The sequence below is a fragment of the Rhinopithecus roxellana genome, chromosome 1 (assembly GCF_007565055.1).
Source record: "Rhinopithecus roxellana isolate Shanxi Qingling chromosome 1, ASM756505v1, whole genome shotgun sequence".
Lineage (NCBI taxonomy): Eukaryota > Metazoa > Chordata > Mammalia > Primates > Cercopithecidae > Rhinopithecus > Rhinopithecus roxellana.
In genome coordinates, this window is record NC_044549.1 from 191,991,726 (window position 1) to 192,009,285 (window position 17,560).

The 17,560-nt window shown below is 52.1% G+C and overlaps 1 protein-coding gene across 3 annotated transcripts in view; it reads right to left on the minus strand.

Moving 5' to 3' along the window:
* Positions 1–341: 341 nt before the first annotated feature.
* SCN5A (sodium voltage-gated channel alpha subunit 5) overlaps positions 342–17,560 on the minus strand; it is a 109,510-nt gene continuing 92,291 nt past the window's right edge. For all 3 annotated transcript variants that reach the window (XM_030934945.1, XM_010371496.2, XM_030934947.1), the window contains 7 exons: positions 14,323–14,445; positions 12,084–12,365; positions 9,476–9,529; positions 8,688–8,825; positions 7,902–8,006; positions 6,586–6,856; positions 342–3,881 (listed from right to left, as the gene is read on the minus strand). In XM_030934945.1, the coding sequence (XP_030790805.1) occupies positions 2,644–3,881; positions 6,586–6,856; positions 7,902–8,006; positions 8,688–8,825; positions 9,476–9,529; positions 12,084–12,365; positions 14,323–14,445 (2,211 nt within the window). In that variant the 3' untranslated portion in view covers positions 342–2,643. The remainder of the gene's footprint in view (positions 3,882–6,585; positions 6,857–7,901; positions 8,007–8,687; positions 8,826–9,475; positions 9,530–12,083; positions 12,366–14,322; positions 14,446–17,560) is intronic.

A 17,560-nucleotide genomic window follows, 5' to 3' on the forward strand; every position in this document is an offset into this window, starting at 1 on the left:
CTTACATAAGGCACTTAGGGTAGTCGAATTTGTAGGGATGGAAAGCAGAATGGCAGTTCCCTGGGCTGGGGGAAGGGAGGAGTGGGGAGTTAGTGTTTAATGGGTGCAGGGTTGTAATTTAGGCTGACACTAATGTTCCTGACATGGACGGTGGTGATTGTGGTACCACAGTATGCATGTGCTTACTGCCACAGAACTGTAGGCTTAAACGATGGTTATGATGGTCAGTATTATGCTCTCTCAGCAAGTTCCCCAGACTTGCTCCGGATGAGGCCATCTCCCAGGCCCTCGGGCCTCTGCTACCACTCTTGTCAAATCTCATCATAAGGACAGAGCCTAGACCAGGTCATATAAGCCATTTATTGGTTTGTTTTAAAAATATGTATTTTATTTATACATGAAGTTTGGTGAGAAGTGCTCGATTAATTCAGACAATATCTGGCACTTGATGTCTGTCCTTCCCTCCTTTTTCCTACTCTCTTTTCCCCTCCTGCTGATCATTGTGCAGTTCTGGAAATTAAAAAAGTGACAACCAGGCTAAAAGCTAAGGGTTGGGTCCGGCTCACCCCCGCCCCCAGCCACACCATCTGCAGCCAGCCCCAGGCACCTGTCTCAAGGCTCACGGGCTGTCCACACACATAAAACCACAGTCTCCTTCCGGCCAGCTGGGCTGGCAGCCTGGCCTGCCTCCCAACCACATTCTTGCCTGTGCAGCGGGTGGTGAGCGCCCAGCAGGGGCACACACCTCTCCAAACCTTGAGAGCAAAGCACAGAGATCTACAAAAATAGGATTTCCACTTGGAGAAATGTCGCTGGGACAATTAAACCATGCCCCACACTGGACTCAAAGGGAACACAGGAGAAGAGAACTAGATCTGTCAGGGGCATGGGTTGGGTCTGGGGTTGCCACCAAGGGAACTGGGGTGACAAGAAGAAACATAATACTTTACTCGCCAGCAATGCCCCCCTTCAGCACTGCCACAAATGTCTAGCCCTCCGACAGCTCGGCGAGGTAGGTTAGGAGCAGCCAGCCCAGAGCGGGCAGGTGAGACTGAGGTGGCCTGGGAGGCATGTGCCTGATGGAGGGGCTCTGTGGGAGAGCTGGAATAGGGCAGCCAAGCCCTTGCCTGCTCAGGCTCCGCCAATTGACCCTGTTACCTCAGCGTGAGTGTTCTCTATGTTAAAAGATTTGCATATGCTAAATAGGATTGTCAGCAGCTGAAGAGGTCCTGGGGGTGATTGGACTAGTAAAATATTTTTCCCTGAAAAAGCCTTTTCACAAGACCTATAGGACCACCTGGACCTTGTCCCAAATAGGTCCTGTGTGTGGGTGCCATCAGGATCCCGGGCTGAGCCAGAGGCTGGGCCTGACCACAGTGCCCCCTCTCTCAGAGGAGCCATGGTTCATTCCCCTCTCAGGGCACAAGAACTAGGCCTGACCATCCCTTTCCCTGCAGAGGGCACAGGGCCAAGCTCCCCTCCCCACTCCCATGTCTCTGTGTCTGGAGAGAAGCTGGGGACCACACAGAAAACTCCTCCGCACATGGTCCAGAGAGCCCTGGGAGATGGCCAGTTTCCTCTCTTCAGGCAGGCTGAGGGGCCACCATGGCTCAGGGCTGGTGAACTTCTTAGCCCCAAACCCACATGGCTCAGCCTTCTCTTCCCTTGGCCTGTTGGGCAGGGCCTGCCAGCTTCCAGGAGCAAGGACAAGCTGTATGCCAGGCCGTGAGTGGGGCTGGCACCCTGTGCCCTTTGGTTTTATGGTTAATACTCTTACGGGAGGGGAAGAAAAGGCAACTATCAGTGCCTAGGGCCAGCCCTGGGACCCAGGCCACTCTCCTCTGGAAGCCTTTTATTTTTGTAGGACTGACAATATGACCTGTGTGAAAACGCTGGGGGAGAATGGGACCTTGGAGACAACAGAAAGCCAGGGTGAGCCCCGCGGACAAGAACCCCATCGTTGGAGGGCCGGCAGGGAAAGGCCTGTCTCCCTTAGACTGGGAGTCTGGGTCCCATGGCCTGTGTCTGGCCTCCATGTGTGAGGACTGTGTGTGTGCGCTTGTGTGAGTGGGGGGTTCAGCCCTCCCAGCATCTCAGGTCAAGTGGGAGGGGGACCTCATTTGACCCCTGGGCAATGAAGACCTGTGGGAGCCACACTGGATTCCACTTCTGTTTTGAGAACAGAGTTCCGGCTGCTCCACAGACAGTCTTGTTCAGGGTTAAGAAGAGACAGCGTGAATTGCTGCCCATGTCCATGGAAAAATCTTTAGCTCTTTGCTCAAGTAAAAAAATATCAAATATAATAAATTTATGAAAGCCCATTCACAACATATACAGTCTCAATTTTATATTTCGCCTCAGCAGCTGGGATGAAGTTGCTTTCCAGAGCCCCAGGGCATTGCCTGACCAGACCAGGTCACAGGTCTGTCTGAGGCCTCCAGGCACAGGCCAACTGCTCCGGCTGCCATGCAGCACCACAGAACTCTGCCTGGTTGATCCACGGGGCCGAGGCCCATTTCTTACTCCCAAAGCCAGGAAGGCCGCAGGCTGGTTTGTGACTGACTGCATTTGGGTTTGCCACGGTGCAAAAGGCTGCTTTTTGGTGTGTCCTGGCCAGCTCACATGATGTGTCCAGGCCGAGGCTCACACGATGGACTCACGGTCCCTGTCCGGAGATGGGGGAAAGTCGGCGACATCTTCGCTGTGGCTGTAGTCAGAACCCGGCACCTGGATATTATCACTGGTGGCTCTAGTGACACTGTCATAGGAGGGGGGGAAGGAAGTGGAGGAGACGGAGGAGCTGGAGGGTGGGCCAAGGGGCTGGGAGAAGTTCTCATTCATCACATAGGCGATGAGGCCCTCTCGCTCAGGGGCATCCTCTTCAGAGAGGCCGCTGCCCGTCTGCTGACGGAAGAGGAAGGAGGCATGCTTCACAGAGCGTTGCAGCAGGTGCCTGCGGAAGGCCCTCTGGATAACCATGGCTGACACCTCCTCGTGCTTGCGCCGGAGTGTGGTGGTGATGGGCTCATAGGAGATCTTGGATGGGTTGGCTGCCATGAACTTCTCCTCCATCTGGATCTTCAGGGCGTCCATCTCCCCAGACTCCCCCAGAACCCTTTTGGTGAAGGCAAAGAGGATGTCCATGCAATGGATGCGGTCCCCACTCACCATGGGCAGGTCCATGTTGATGAGGCTTATCTGGTTGGGCTTGGCGATACGGAGTGGCTCAGACAAGGCATCGGCAAAGTCAGACAGGACTGAATACTCAATAAACTGAGTGGCCTCTGGGTCAAACTTCTCCCAGATCTCATAGAACATGTCGAAGTCGTCCTCACTCAGGGGCTCGGTGCTCTCCTCTGTGGCCACGCTGAAATTCTCCAGGATGATGGCAATGTACATGTTGACCACGATGAGGAAGGAGATGATGATGTAGGTGGTGAAAAAGAGGATGCCCACGGCTGGGCTCCCACAGTCCCCCCGAGAGCCATTGCTGTTTGGCAGAGTGGGGTCACAGTAGGGGGGCCCAGTGTTGAGGATGGGGCTGAGGAGGCCATCCCAGCCGGCTGACGTGGTGATCTGAAAGAGGCAGAGCATGCTGTTGGCAAAGGTCTGGAAGTTGAACATGTCGTCGATGCCAGCCTCCCACTTGACATAAGCGAAGTTGGCCATGCCAAAGATGGAGTAGATGAACATGACGAGGAAGAGCAGCAGCCCGATGTTGAAGAGGGCAGGCAGGGACATCATGAGGGCAAAGAGCAGTGTGCGGATCCCCTTGGCCCCTCGGATCAGTCTGAGGATGCGGCCGATTCGGGCCAGGCGGATGACTCGGAAGAGCGTTGGGGAGAAGAAGTACTTCTGGATGATGTCCGAGAGCACAGTGCCTGTGGGAAATAACAGAGACTGTGGCTACTGGTGGCACCTCGGTCCTCTAGCCAGCATCTCTGTGCAGGGGGTGGGGGAGTCTCTGTATGGCAAGGAGCCAAGGAGAGGTGGCCCTTCCCGGAGGATTGCGTCCACTGGGCATGCTAGGACTCTGCCTGCTCCTGCCTGTCTGAGTCTCCGTGTCTGCATCTGTCACCCAGAAAAATGGGTCCTTTGCAGGGTTCCTTCTCAGCCCCCTCATTCCTTAATCTTCAGTGTGTACCTGCACAATAGAGCTGTCCTAGGCCCATCTTCTGTATCTTGGGTTCTCAGGCCAGAGGGGCTCTGCTTAGCATCCTGCCCGCCCAGCTTGGACTAGCACTCAGGCCTTTCAGCTCCTTGCTATTCAAAGTGTGGTGTGAGGACCAGCAGCCTTGGGATCTCCTGGGTGCTTATTAGAAATGCAGAATCTCAGTTCCACTGCAGCCCACTGCATCTTAATAAGCCCAGATGATTTATGTGCCTATGAAAGGGCATGAAACACTGGCCCAGAAATCAGTGCTCCCTGATGCCACGCCATGGCCAGTGTCTTCTCTCAGCCTCTCTGTGATGGTTCTTATCACCCTCCTAACTCTGCCACCTTTGAGGGCTTCACTACCCCTGGGTCTTCAGTGACTACCTGGGTTTGGAGTTTTAAGGGGCATGGATATAAATGATAGAATAAAGAGTGAAATAAACTTGTCTTATATGGCCCAAGTGCCCTTTCCAGACTCCTTATATACAAATGTCACTGACTGACATGTGTCCAGTGTTTACGGTCAGTGGAGCAATCGGCCAAGCACTTCATAGCCATCATTTCATTTACTCCTTCCCGTTGTCCTAGGAAGTGAGCAGATGCCATCATTCTCATCTTCCAGAAGAGGAAACAGAGGTGAGGTAACTTACCCAAGTTGCCACCTAGTGAGTGAGAAGCTGGGATTTGACTCAGACATTCGGGCTCCAAGTTCATCTCTTAACCACTCCTCTCTGGTACTGCCCAAACACCGGGCCAGGAGATGATCCCAAAGTACATGCTGCACCTTCCAAAGCCTCTGAGACTGTCCCTCAATGGTTCCATTCCTGTTGCTCACATCCTGCATTCTCTAAAGTTCCTTTCCAGTCCCATGAGGCACGCTCTCACCCTCACCCTGCTTGAGACCCCCCAGAGATTCCTAACCCTACTCTGTGCTTCCATCTGCCCATCACTATAGCCGCAGCAGTGCCTGCCTTAGCCCCTGCATTATCCTTTATATTTACCAGAGGCAGAGGTTGTATATGGCAGAAAGATGAAACTTACAGTCACCACAAGGCAGAGCCCCATGGGGGTGGAGTTAAGAGTTTGGGCTCTGAACACAAGTGACAAAAGAAAAAATGTAGGTAAACTGGACTTGATTAACATTTAAAACTTTTGTCCTTTAATAGACACCACGAGGAAATGAAAAAACTCACAGACTAGGAGAAAATATTTGCAAGTCATATATCTGATAAGAGACTATGATCCAGAATATGTAAAGAACTCTTACAACTCAACACTAAAAAGAGAAATAACCCAATTAAAAAATGAGCTAAGGACCTGTATAGAGATTTCTCCAAGGAAGATATATAAATGACCAACACGCACATGGAAAGATGTCCTGCATCGTTAGTCATTTGGTTTTGCAAATCAAAACCTCAAGGAGATACCACTTCACACCCACTAGGAGGGCTCCCATAAAAAGAATACAGGCAATAACAAGTGTTGGTGAGGGCAAAATAATCGGAATCCTCATACATTGACGGTAAGAATGTAAAAAGGTGCAGCCAATTGAAAAACAGTTTGGTGGTCCCTCAAAATTTTAGATAAGAGGTTTTCAGGGGCTGAGGGAGAGGGGAAATGAATGGGGAGTGACTATTAAATGGGTAGAATTTCCTTTGGGGAAAGGAAAATATTCTAAAATTAGATAGTGGTGATGGTTGCAAAGCTCTGTGCATATACTAAAAAACACTGAATTGTATACTTTAAAGTGACTTTAAAGTTAACCGTGAATTTTATGGTATGTGAATTATGTCGCAGTAAAGCTGTTATATAAAAAAAAAGATCTGAGTTCTGAGGTCAAACAGACATGGGTCAGGATTGGGTCTCTGCTTCTCCCTAGCTGTACAATCTCCCTCCTTTAGTGCTGAATTGACTGGTGAATTGCATGAGACAGGTATGTCTGAAAGAGTCTGGCATACACCTTGGCGGTTAGCTCCAGAATTTTCCATCTTCAGGGATAACTTCTACTCTGGAGGGCCACCTACCCCCCATCCTTGGGGACCCACCTCATCCTTAGTGAGCTTCCTTCTCCTTCAACCTAAGTGCGGGCAGAACTAGCCTCCACAGCACCCACTCCCATTCCCAGACTCATCCTTGAAGCTATCTAAGCAGTTAGAGAACTGTGTTCCCAGGTCCTCTGGAGGGTGGGGCCAGGAGGGAGTGCTGGGTCCTCTGCCAGGTTGGTCTCCTTGACCCAAGTGGACCCTTCCAGATAAGTTCTCTCTGGAGAGGTGTGTGTGTGCATGTATGTATGAGGGGAGGGGGGTGAGAAATCCACTGAAAAAAGAATGAAAGAACCTAGGGTTGTACGTGGCATTCAGCAGAGACCCAGGGGCCGGACAAGAGGCGTGGCTGGGGAGGGCTTCTGTCCAGCTGACTTGTATACCCACCCACGATGGAGAGGATGACAACCACGAAGTCGAAGATATTCCAGCTGTTGGTGAAGTAATAGTGGCGCAGGGCAGCCAGCTTGACAATACACTCGCCTGTGAAGATGGCCACAAAGAGCAGGTTGATCTTGGCCAAGATGTTGATTTTCTCAGGACTTTGGTCATCTGTCTCCACCATCATGGTTACCATATTCAAGCAGATCAGAAACATGATGGTGACATCAAAGGCCTGCTTGGTCACAATGTCGAATATGAAGCCCTGGTACTTGTTCTGAAAGGAGAGGCAAATGGAAAGCGCTCAGCAGGGCCCTTGGGAGGCTGGCAAATGCCCGTTTCTGCCTCTCATCCCAGGCCACCCACCCTCCCACTCTACCCTCTAGTGAGCTCAAAGCCCCTGCCACACTGCCACAGAGTGCAGAGGAAAAAGTCCTGGAGGTTAAAGCTATTGGCTTTCCTGCTGAAATGCTTCCTGGGCTTCAAGACCCAGCTCCAAGGCTCCATCTTCCATGAGGACTTCCATGACGGATCTTCAGGGAGAGATTTTTCCTGCCCTAAGCATCCTTAGCACACTGTTCACTGTGCTTCCCTTTCAGTTGCCACAGTCTGAAGGCTCAAGGGTAAATTTCAACTTCAACCCTAGTACTTATGTCAGTGCTTAGATTAATATATTTTCTCTACTTTTTAAATATAATTTATTTTATTTATTGTACTAACCATATTTACATGTGTCTTTAATTGTAAATCAGCCCAGATTATTTGGGGAAAGAAATAAGATTTTATATATATATATATATATATATATATTTCTTTTCTGTTCTCCCACTTAGAAAAGATTATAAATAACACACACACACATTTTTTTGGATAATGGCTTGACTGGGCCAAGGGAGTCAGTCTTTGAGAGGACCCCACTCTCCAGAGCTCTTGGCTCTCCCCACCAGCTAACTCGGGAATCCAGCTCCCTGACTGTTCTGGGGGTTCAAGGATGAGGATCTGAGTGGGGTGGGGTGGGGCTGTGAAGGCTGCCCTGCTTTTCCTGAGGAAAACCTGCATCCTTGAGGGGAAGGAGGAAATCTGCTCAGAGACAGAGGGTTCCTGTGGGTGGAGAGTGTCCCGGGATGCTACATCCTTCTCATACCTTCCTCCCTATCTGTATGAGGCTGGGACCTCTCTTCATGCTCAGACATCTGATAGCGTCCCTCAGGCTGGGCTGAAAGACTGTGAGGTGGCCCTGATGGCTGGCCGTGCGGCATGAAAGCTTCCCAGGGACCCCAGAAGATCCTCCCCACTCCCACAGAACCAGGAGCCTAGCTCACCAAGGGCCGTGGGATGGGCTTCTGGGGCTTCTTGGAGCCCAGCTTCTTCATGGCATTGTAGTACTTCTTCTGTTCCTCTGTCATGAAGATGTCCTGGCCCCCTAAGTGCAGAGAGAAGGCACCAACCTCATTCTGGGGTTCTCAGAGGCCCCAGCATGGAGGGCACCAGGATCTTGCCTCCTTGATGAGGATGCCAGGGTCAACCACCTCCTGGCTTCCTCTCCTGGACAAAATATATCCCTATTTTGCACCACAGATTCTTCCCCAAATCTATTTATCCAGGAGCCCTGTCCCCTTTCACCTTGAGATCTCTCCGGTTTTATGACCTGCAAATCCAGTATCCACCCCCCGCCCTTTCCCCCTCCCAGCTCAACCAGCCTTCAGGTTCTCTCTGTTCACTTGGTTTGTCTACAACCCAGTTATAGCCGCTCTGATGAAGCTCTGGGAAGACCCAGGGCCTCTGCACAGGCCTTACCCATGACCTCTGATCATGGACCAGGTGAACAGATGCGGCTCTCACACCAGCTTCTCCCAGGAGTCTCATCTCTCAGGTGGATTAGGGCAGACATAGGGCCTCCCACCAAAGCCCCTTCTTATGTTCTTATAGGCCTAGACATGTTACATCCCTGGACACACCCTTCTCCCCACCTCATTCCAGCAGCAGCAAGAAGAGGACCATCCCCAGCAGGGAAGGTGAGAAGGGGCCTGGAGTCCGAATGGCCCCTCAGTCCCCTGGCACCCAGCCCTGCCCTGCCCAGCCCAGCGGGGAGCTGGTGCTCTACGTATCTTTTTCTTCTGTTGGTTGAAGTTGTCAATGATGACACCGATAAAGAGGTTCAGGGTGAAGAAAGACCCGAAGATGATGAAAATGACAAAATAGATGTACATGTAGAGGTTGTATTCCCACTGGGGCTGCTCTTCATACTGTGAGGGAGAAATCACACAGGAAGATCAGACAGGCTGGGGTCTCGGGGGTCACATGGGGAGGGGTGGGGGGCGGAGGCCGAGGGCTGCCTAGGGGCATCCATTCTGTGGGAGAGAGGGTGTATCTAGAGGAAGGTCACTAGCCCAGTTATGTGAGTCTGTGGGCCAGAGGTGGGTGGGGATAGAGGTGAGAGGAGTGGATAGTGGCAGGTGAGGACAGCAGACATGCTGGGCTCAGGGCTGGCAGAGTATCAGTGCCTGGCTCCGGCCCTGGGCCAATGGGAGGCTGGAGTACATGGGGACCTCTTTCAGTCTTCACTGAGCTGTCAGTGTGACCGGGTGGGGTGCTGGACAAAGAAGAAGCTTGATTTGCATCTCTGTTGCTTCCACCCCATCCTCCTGGGGTAAAAGTCAGTAAACTACAGTGAGTTTAATTAAAGACATTTGAGAATTTTGGGACTTTTTAGGAGACCAAGCAACCTTGCCCCAGAGTCAGGCTTGGGCATTCCAGAGAGGTTGAACTCCAGAGTGACACGAGATCTTGCCCTTGTGGGCTGGGCTTTCAGATGCAGACACTGATTCCCTGGTGGCCAAGCAACCAGAAACCTCAGGTGCCTGACTTGGTGGAAGGGGCCACTGTGGCAACCTACCCCCCTGGAGTCCACAGCTGCATACATAATGTCCATCCAGCCTTTAAATGTTGCCTGGGAGGAAAAGACAAGATTAGGACAATCATTTAATTCTGCACCTTGCTTGAGTTACTTAGGGCTCTGGTCTGGACGGATGAAGCCAGAAGCAAGCTTCTTATGAAAAGCAGGACACCCCACCTCACCCCTTCAGCAGCATTCAAATGCCCGGGTGGTCAGAGAAAGACCTTGTTTAGGGCTAGGGCTGGAGGGGAAGCAACTGAGCGGATGCCCCAAGAAGGCCATGCAGCAGGGAATAAGCTTCTTGATTGAGGCCAAGAGTCTGAGGGGGCTTGCAGGAGGTCTGTCCTTCAGATCCACACTCATTTCCATTTCTGAAACATCACAGAATCCTGCCAGTGATTCTGTCAGGGAGACAGAGGTGGAGCTTAGACTCTGTGTTCTAGACTCCAGGGCTGACCTGGTCCCTCTTGTCCTATGTCTCAGAGAACCATGCGGCTTCTGCTCCATGGACTTTCAAGGGAAGTTCCCGAAGAATCTCAACCTTCCCTGGTACTTAAGGGGGTTCTTTTGTCAACGGTGTGTTGGTAAATAGTTAACAGCTGACTTCCCAGAAGAAAAGAAAAAACCCTGATTGTTGGTTTGCCAATTTCTCTTGTGTAAATATTCCCACCATGGTTGATTTCAGGTTACCAATGTGAAGTTACTCAATGGAGTTGAGAAGAGATGCATAAGAGCTTAGCATTATGGTACTCCCACTATACAGACAAAATAGATGTAAAAAACCTCAAAAGCATAGATGATAACACTAAAAAGTAATGATGAATCTTGAGTGTTTATTACCTTTGTTTTAATATCATTTAGTTAATTTTGTAAGTTTATAGAATTAATTTTTTTAATGGCTATGTTTAATAAACAGCTTGCAAAATTTCTGAAAATGTAAAAATGAGCTCTTGTGAGCTGGCACAAGCTGGCTCCAGCATACCACACCAAGGGAGTAAAGAGGCGAGATGAACCAGAGAGGGCCCTGGTGCTGGTGGCACCAGCCCTAGTCTGGGCTGCTATGCAGAAAGAGCCCAAGAGACATGCTTGGTGGTGAGACTGACTGACTCCCCAGTGAAGTCTCATTTGTGTTTTTGGCCAAATCCAGTTCTGTCCTGCCCCAAGCCTCCCTTTTTTTTTTTTTTTTTTTTTTTGAGACAGAGTCTCACTCTGTCAAACAGGCTGGACTACAATGGTGTGATCTCAGCTCACTGCAACCTCTGCCTCCCGGGTTCAAGTGATTCTCCTGCCTCAGCCTCCTGAGTAGCTGGGATTACAGGCATACACCACCATGCCCAGCTAATTTTTGTGTTTTTGGTAGAGACGAGGGTTTCACCATGTTGGCCAGGCTAGTCTCAAACTCCTAACCTCAAATGATTCACCAACCTCAGGCTCCCAATGTGCTGGGATTACAAGTGTGAGCCACCGCGGCCAGCCCCCAAGCCTCCTTTCTAAGCACAAGCTCAGTAACACAAACTTCCTGTGTCTAAGAATTCTTATGAGGCAGGTAAGGCAGAAGGGGAAACTGAGGTCGCCCATAGTAGGCAAGTTACTCCAGCTCCCTGTACCAACAGGCCCTTGCCTATAAAGATAGGCCCGGAAATACTTTGGAAACTGCTGGGGACCACCCAAGGGTATGAGATACTTATGACTGAATTCTTCCCAAACACCGAGCAGCTGTGTCTGGAAAGGTGAGCAGGTCTTAGTCTACAAAAGGAGGCCTTTTATTCCAAAGTTCCGATATTCTGAGGGACAGTTGCAGGAATAGACAGCTCCTTGGGTTTGGCGCTAATCTACTGTTCTCCACTAGGCAGTGCAGGCGAGTCTTTGTGGGACTACCACTGGGGTTTAAGGGATAGGTGGAGGTGTGAGTGGATGCCTAAAGTTTCCAGGTAAGAGTCTGCTGAGTTTTCCTCTGCTTTGGGAACCAGAGACAGGTGTCTGGGCTTAAGATTGGAATAGCAAGACAAGCAAGTTGTAGCTTTTTGCACTGTGGTTCTGCTGCATTAGTCAAGGCTAATGGTAGGTTAATTTTATGGAATGTGTTATAATCACAGAAGCCACCATACTCACAAAATCAATGGAAACCCTAGAAGGATTGTGTGTGCTTAAACATTGCACATCAAAGATGGAAATATGTTCTTTTAAATAACACAAGAGCTAACACTATCTTTTATAACAGAGGGTGGCCACAGTCACAACTTTGCTAACAGTTCAGTTCCTCAGTAGTCTACGGTCTTTCATTTTTTAACCTGTGCCATCACACTGCCTAACTGATAGCCTGAAGAGGTCAACTTGACTACTGGCTGGGGAGTTGGTTCTACAGCACCACGGAGCCATCCCTATACTCTGCAATTTGGAGAATGTGGTATTGGTTCTAGAACTGAAAGTCTGGGGATTTCCCAAGGAGCCAAATCCCTGGAGAGTCCTGAGTCTCCTTTGGGCACTGTGATCCTCCTGTGAGGATCCAGCATGGCCCCACTGCCCCACTCCTGCCCACATCATGGGTGATGGCCATGCTGCTCGACAGCCATTGGGAGGAAGGAAGTCCCTTCTCTCCAGGACTTACCACCTGCAGAAGGGCCAGGTACCCGGCCCCTACGTTGTCAAAGTTGACTTTCACCTTGGTCCAGTACAATTCTCCGGTCATGTTCAAGGACTCACACTGGCTCTTGTTGTTCACGATGGTGTAGTTCAAAGGCAAGTCTCCCTCTGTCTGGTTGATGCACCTCCCAAACTTCCCCGCGAAGAGGTTCACGCCCATGATGCTGAAGATGAGCCAGAAGATGAGGCAGACGAGGAGGACGTTCATGATGGACGGGATGGCGCCCACCAGGGCATTGACCACCACCTCAAGTGGACAGAGAAGTGGCTCAGTTCCTGGGGGGGCCCAGAGCACATGCCCTTTTCAAGACCACCCCCCCCCACGAAAGAATGAACTCCCTGGCTGCAGAGGCCTGTGCAGGTGGGTGTGCGGATCCCACACTCATGGGAGAGGCCAGCTCCATGGCTGGAAGCCCTGGTGGGGAGTGAGGGGACTGCACACTAGAGTTTGGTGTGGCTTCAGAACATCTGCTTTCCCTTCTTGGCCCTGCCCTGAATCTGTGGTCTTTAAAACCTGATTTTTCATCAAGGTGTGTGCTGGTTGAGGATGCCAGCAACTTGCTGGGAAAGACCTCTCAAAACATGTCCCCAAGATTGGGTTTCCTAACAATCCCAAGAGTCCTTACATTTTTGGAGCTAAATTCTGGTTTATTTTAGGTTGTTGCTATTGGGATGGATGGGTGTTCTCCCCTGAAGTAACCCAGGGGACCTCAGTGCAGTGTCCAGAGGGTGTTGTGGCAGTTCTCCAGTGCTCCTGTAAGAGCAGAGCCAGAGAGCAGGTGGCATGGGCACTCACTGTGATACCCGCTCCCCAGTGAGGGGCTCTCAGATCCCATGGAGCCACAGCCTCATGCTCTGCATATAAACTCAGAGCACCCTGTAGAAGATTCCCTAGTAGAGGCATTTGGGACCCTCCACCCCACTCATGGACCAAGTCCCCAGCTGTCCATGCACCAGGAACACGAGTGCCACACAGACTGGAGGTGAAGCTGCTGTGGACCGTGTGGTATGGCCCAGATGCCAGGTTGGGGGATGCTGTTCCCCAGAAGGCACGCTGAACCCTGGAACAGGGTGAGAAACAAGCTCTTAGGGCACCAAACATCTGGGTGTAGAGTGAGGCAGGGAAGCCCTGGGAGTTTGCCCTTGGCTGGCTCTGTGGCCAATGGCCACCTCAGAGGCATCCCTGGCACCTAGTGTCTCCTTGTGTCCCTCTGGAATCAAATGTCCTTGCTCCCAAAGAGATATTTAACTCCGAATAATATCTTGTGGATGGTTTCCCACCAGGAATGAGCTATGTGTGTCTCCATGGATTGGGGGTGTGGGCAAGGTTCAAAGCCATCAACCTGAGCTGTGTGATGGTGCCTGCTGGGTCAGTGACAGACAAACAAACATGTCTTCTGAAGCCACACAGAACTGTGTATGTTTCGTTAAAAAAAAAAAATACCCCACACAAGTACACACAAACACACACGTGTGTATTTGTTTTCTTGCTATATATCACAGCTGATGATTTTCTTGGTGGGCTTTCAAATCTGACTGATCTGCTCTCATTCTTTGGTAAAATGTGGTGACTTGAAAAATGCATAGGGATCTGCACTAGGAAAATGGTGCACAGGAGATCACTAAGCACGTGGTCATTTCCTATACAGCCTCTGTCTGATGCTGGGAATGCAGCTTGCTCTATGCCTCTTCCCTCACCCTCCCGACCACAGCCCCACTGCCCATCACAGAGGGCTGGCAGCCTGTGTCTGCCAGGAGGCAGGGCATGCAGAGGGGCACACTGAGTGGGCACACAGAGATGCAGCCCCACGGGACAGCAGAAGCACAGGGGCCCTGGTGCCAGTGGCCTGGGGTATAGCTGAGACCCCTGTGCCCAGCAAGTCTTGCTTCCTCTCCTTTGTCCAGTGCTCTCCCAGCCCTCACAGGAGCTCACAGGGCTGGAGGGTGAGCCCTGGAGGTGGGTTCTCACAGCTGCCTACCCTCAGGGTGCCTCCATGTCCAGCTGTGCCTCTCTTGGAGGTTCTGGGCTATGCTCCTACCAAGTCAGCCTCGGCCACAGTCTCCACGGCCACAGGACATCAGAAGCACAGGGAGGGACCCTGGGTAGCAGTGGGCTGGGCCTGTGGGTCAGCAAGCTGAGGCTGGGGGTCCCTCCGTGGGACCGCCTCCCACTCCCTGGGTGGGAAGGCAGCCGCCTCTCTTACCCTCATGCCCTCAAATCGTGACAGAGCTCTCAGGGGGCGGAGTGCACGCAGCGTCCGCAGTGACTTGATGGGGCCCATCTCGGCAAAGCCCAGGGTGTTGGCCACCAGGCTGACCAGAGAGACCTGGGGGAGGCAAAGTAGAAATGGGGAGGATGGGAACAGCTCCCCACTGTTGGGGACAGACAGTAGGGCTCCTGGCCCTGCTAAGATAGTGCTGGGTGCCAGAGAGCCACAGGCCTCCCATGTCCACTCTTTATTAGTCCTGGGGTGGACTGTCATCACAGGCCAGCTCTGCATTGGGCCAGGCTTCCCAGAGCCCAAGCTGGGGCGAGCCCAAGAGTGTCCTGGCTTCTGGGCCTTTACCGAGAGGCTGCTATGTGTACTTCACATACATACTCTATAAAAACCCCACTAACCCTGCGATGTTGCGATGTGTCACCTCTATTCTACAGATGGGAAAACTGAATTCCAAAGCCACTTTGCTGGTGTGGCAGAGCAGGGACACAAAGCCTGGGCTTTTGGTCTCCACATTCTTTCCTTCAATTCCAATTCTTGGACCTATCTCCTTCTTCACCAAAGAAGCCTTTTTTGAGGAAGGAGAGACAGTCCTGGGTTGAGTAGGAGCAAACAGACAATCGCGGGGCATTTCCCCAAGGCCAGACTGTGCAGCATTTCAACATCTTCAAAGGAGGAAAGCAAAGGTGGGGACTTGGTGGCACCAGGAGCCTCAGCTCTCTGTTCCCTCTGGCCCACCCCTCCCAGGGCACTTCCACTCTGTGGATTTTGTCCTTCTAAAGCTCCGTGGGTATCTACTCCCTTCTTACTTCACTGCTGGCCTGTGATTACAGGCCAAAAATGGCCTCCTGCCTGAGCTCCCCTGCAGTCACTATACACACTGCCCTGGTGCTCAGGCCAGCCTGGGGTTCGGAGAGGCTGGGGGCAGGGGCCTGACTCCCACAGCCTCCTCCCAGGCTTGGCAGCACCAGGTCGGAGGGAGCTGAGCAAAGAGGTCGAGGGGAGGAAGACACGCCAGACTGATTTCGGTGTTGCCCGCACTCACCCCTCAAGGATGCTGGGCTATGGGCCCTCAATCCTGGAGAGTCGGGGGGCATCTTTCAGGGACCTCTCCTTGAGGGCAGGACCTCCAGAGTGCCAGGTCCAGCTGGTCCGTCTGCCCAGTTCCTAACAGGCTGCCCTGTGGTCTGTTCTTTGCAAAGCTTGCCCCATCTGCCCCGGTGATGGCCTCCCGTCTCAGGTGACAGCAACTCCATCCCTCCAGCTGTGCAGGCCACGATCCTTGGCGTCCTCCCTGCCTCCTCTCTATCTCTGACACCCTGTGTCTAACCCGTCAGGATTTCCTGTTGGCTCTGCCTTCAAAATACATCTGAAGTCCAAATATTTCTCACCACTTCTACTGCCACCATCCTGGCCCAGCCTCCATCGTCTCTCCCTGGATCATGGCCTGAATCTCCTAACTCTTCTCCCTGCTTCTACTCATTCCTGTCTACCCTGGCCTCCATGACCGAGTGAGCCCTAAAGAAAATCAGTCAGTTCACGGCACTCTTCTGTTCAGAGCCTTCTAATTCTGTCCCCCTACCGCCATTTCATTCTAAATCAAAGCCCATATTTTTTCAAAGGTGGCAATCTGGCTGCATCCCCTGCAATCTGGCCTCATCTCCTGCACTTCCTTCTGCTTAGTGGCTCTAGCCTCCCTGCATTTCCCCCAGTATGCCAGGTGTGCTCCCGACACACCGTCCTTGCACTGCTCTTCCAATCTCTGCTTGGAACATCTGCCAGACACTGGCCTGGCTAACCCCAACTTCAAACCCGCTCAAATGTTACCAAAGTGGGCCTACCCTGATCATCCTATTTAACGTGGTAACCTGCACCTTCCCCTCCACTCCACCCACTTCCCTTCCCGAGTTCTCTTTGCTCCATGATAGATACCACTTTTCCACATAATGTAAAAGTGGCTTCTTGATGATGCTGATTGTTTGCAGCCACCTTCCTCCACGTGGGGAAGAGTTCTTGTTTTGTTCTCTAAGATCCCCAGCACCATAACCGTGCTTGCACACAGTAGAGACCCAATAGCATTTACTGAAAAATAATGCAGAATTCTTCTTGGAAACATCCTTCCCTAGACTCTGTCATGGAGACAAACTTTCCCATGAAGCATGTGGATGGGGTAGAGGCACAGCAGTGTGGCCAGCGTCAGGAAAGCTGAATTCCATACCCACTTCCTTCTGCTCAACCTTGGGCAAGGCCCCTCCCTGCTGTGAGCCTTGGTTGCCTTCTCCACAGGCTTATTCTCCTCTCTTGGACCTAAGCAGGGAAGCATTGCCAGTTCCCTTTCCCCTGCCTTGGCTCTGAGCTCCCCAAGGTGGCCAGCGGCTGGTGGGTGGGCTTCCGCAGATGTCTGTGCAGAGTCCCTCTGGCCTGCCTTGCGGGAGACCCTCAGCAGACCCAACTGCCCAAGATGCTGCAGGAACATGGGTCAGGGAGCCTCAGGGCTGAGCTGCCAGGATCCCAGGCCCTCCCATGGTCCCTCAATGGGGAGGCCTCAGGGGCCTCTCCTTCATCTCAGGGAGGCTCTGAGGGCTGGGCCAGGCAGTCCAGTGTGTCTAGAGCTCTCCTCGCCCCTCTTCCACCCACAGCACACCCTCACCCCAGCATTAGCATCCTCTTGGCCACCTGGGGTGACAGGAAGAGGCCTGAACTGCAGGTCCAAGGACTTGGATCTGCATTTCTGCACATCCCTCTAGCCCAAGGTGCCTCTGCCACCATGGCCACCCACACTTTGACTTCCCATCCAGCCTTGGTAGCCTCAACCTGGACTCTGGCCAGGCTTATTGGGGACTGAGCCTCTGAGTGGGGTATAGAGATCGCACAGGCCTGAGCCTGTCCTGTAAGCACAGGAAGGATAGCTCCTGCTGGTGTGCAGAGCCCGATGTCAAGGCCGGAAGCCATCAGCAAAGCCTTCTGGAAAGCCCTTTTCAGTCTGCAGATCCTGACCCCCACTCTGTTTTGTTTGATCTCCAGAGAGGTCCCTCCACCTGCACCCTTTGCCTTCTCTTTCTTTGTCCTCAGTGAGTGCGGACCCAGAGCTGCCCTGCACCGACCTGTTTCTCCCTGCTTGGTTACTTTCCCTCTAACCCTGCATTCATGCTGCCTGGCACCCAGCAGTGTCTTGGGGCCTGGGTAGCTGTGGGGCAGGGGCTTTACACTCCATCTGCCAACC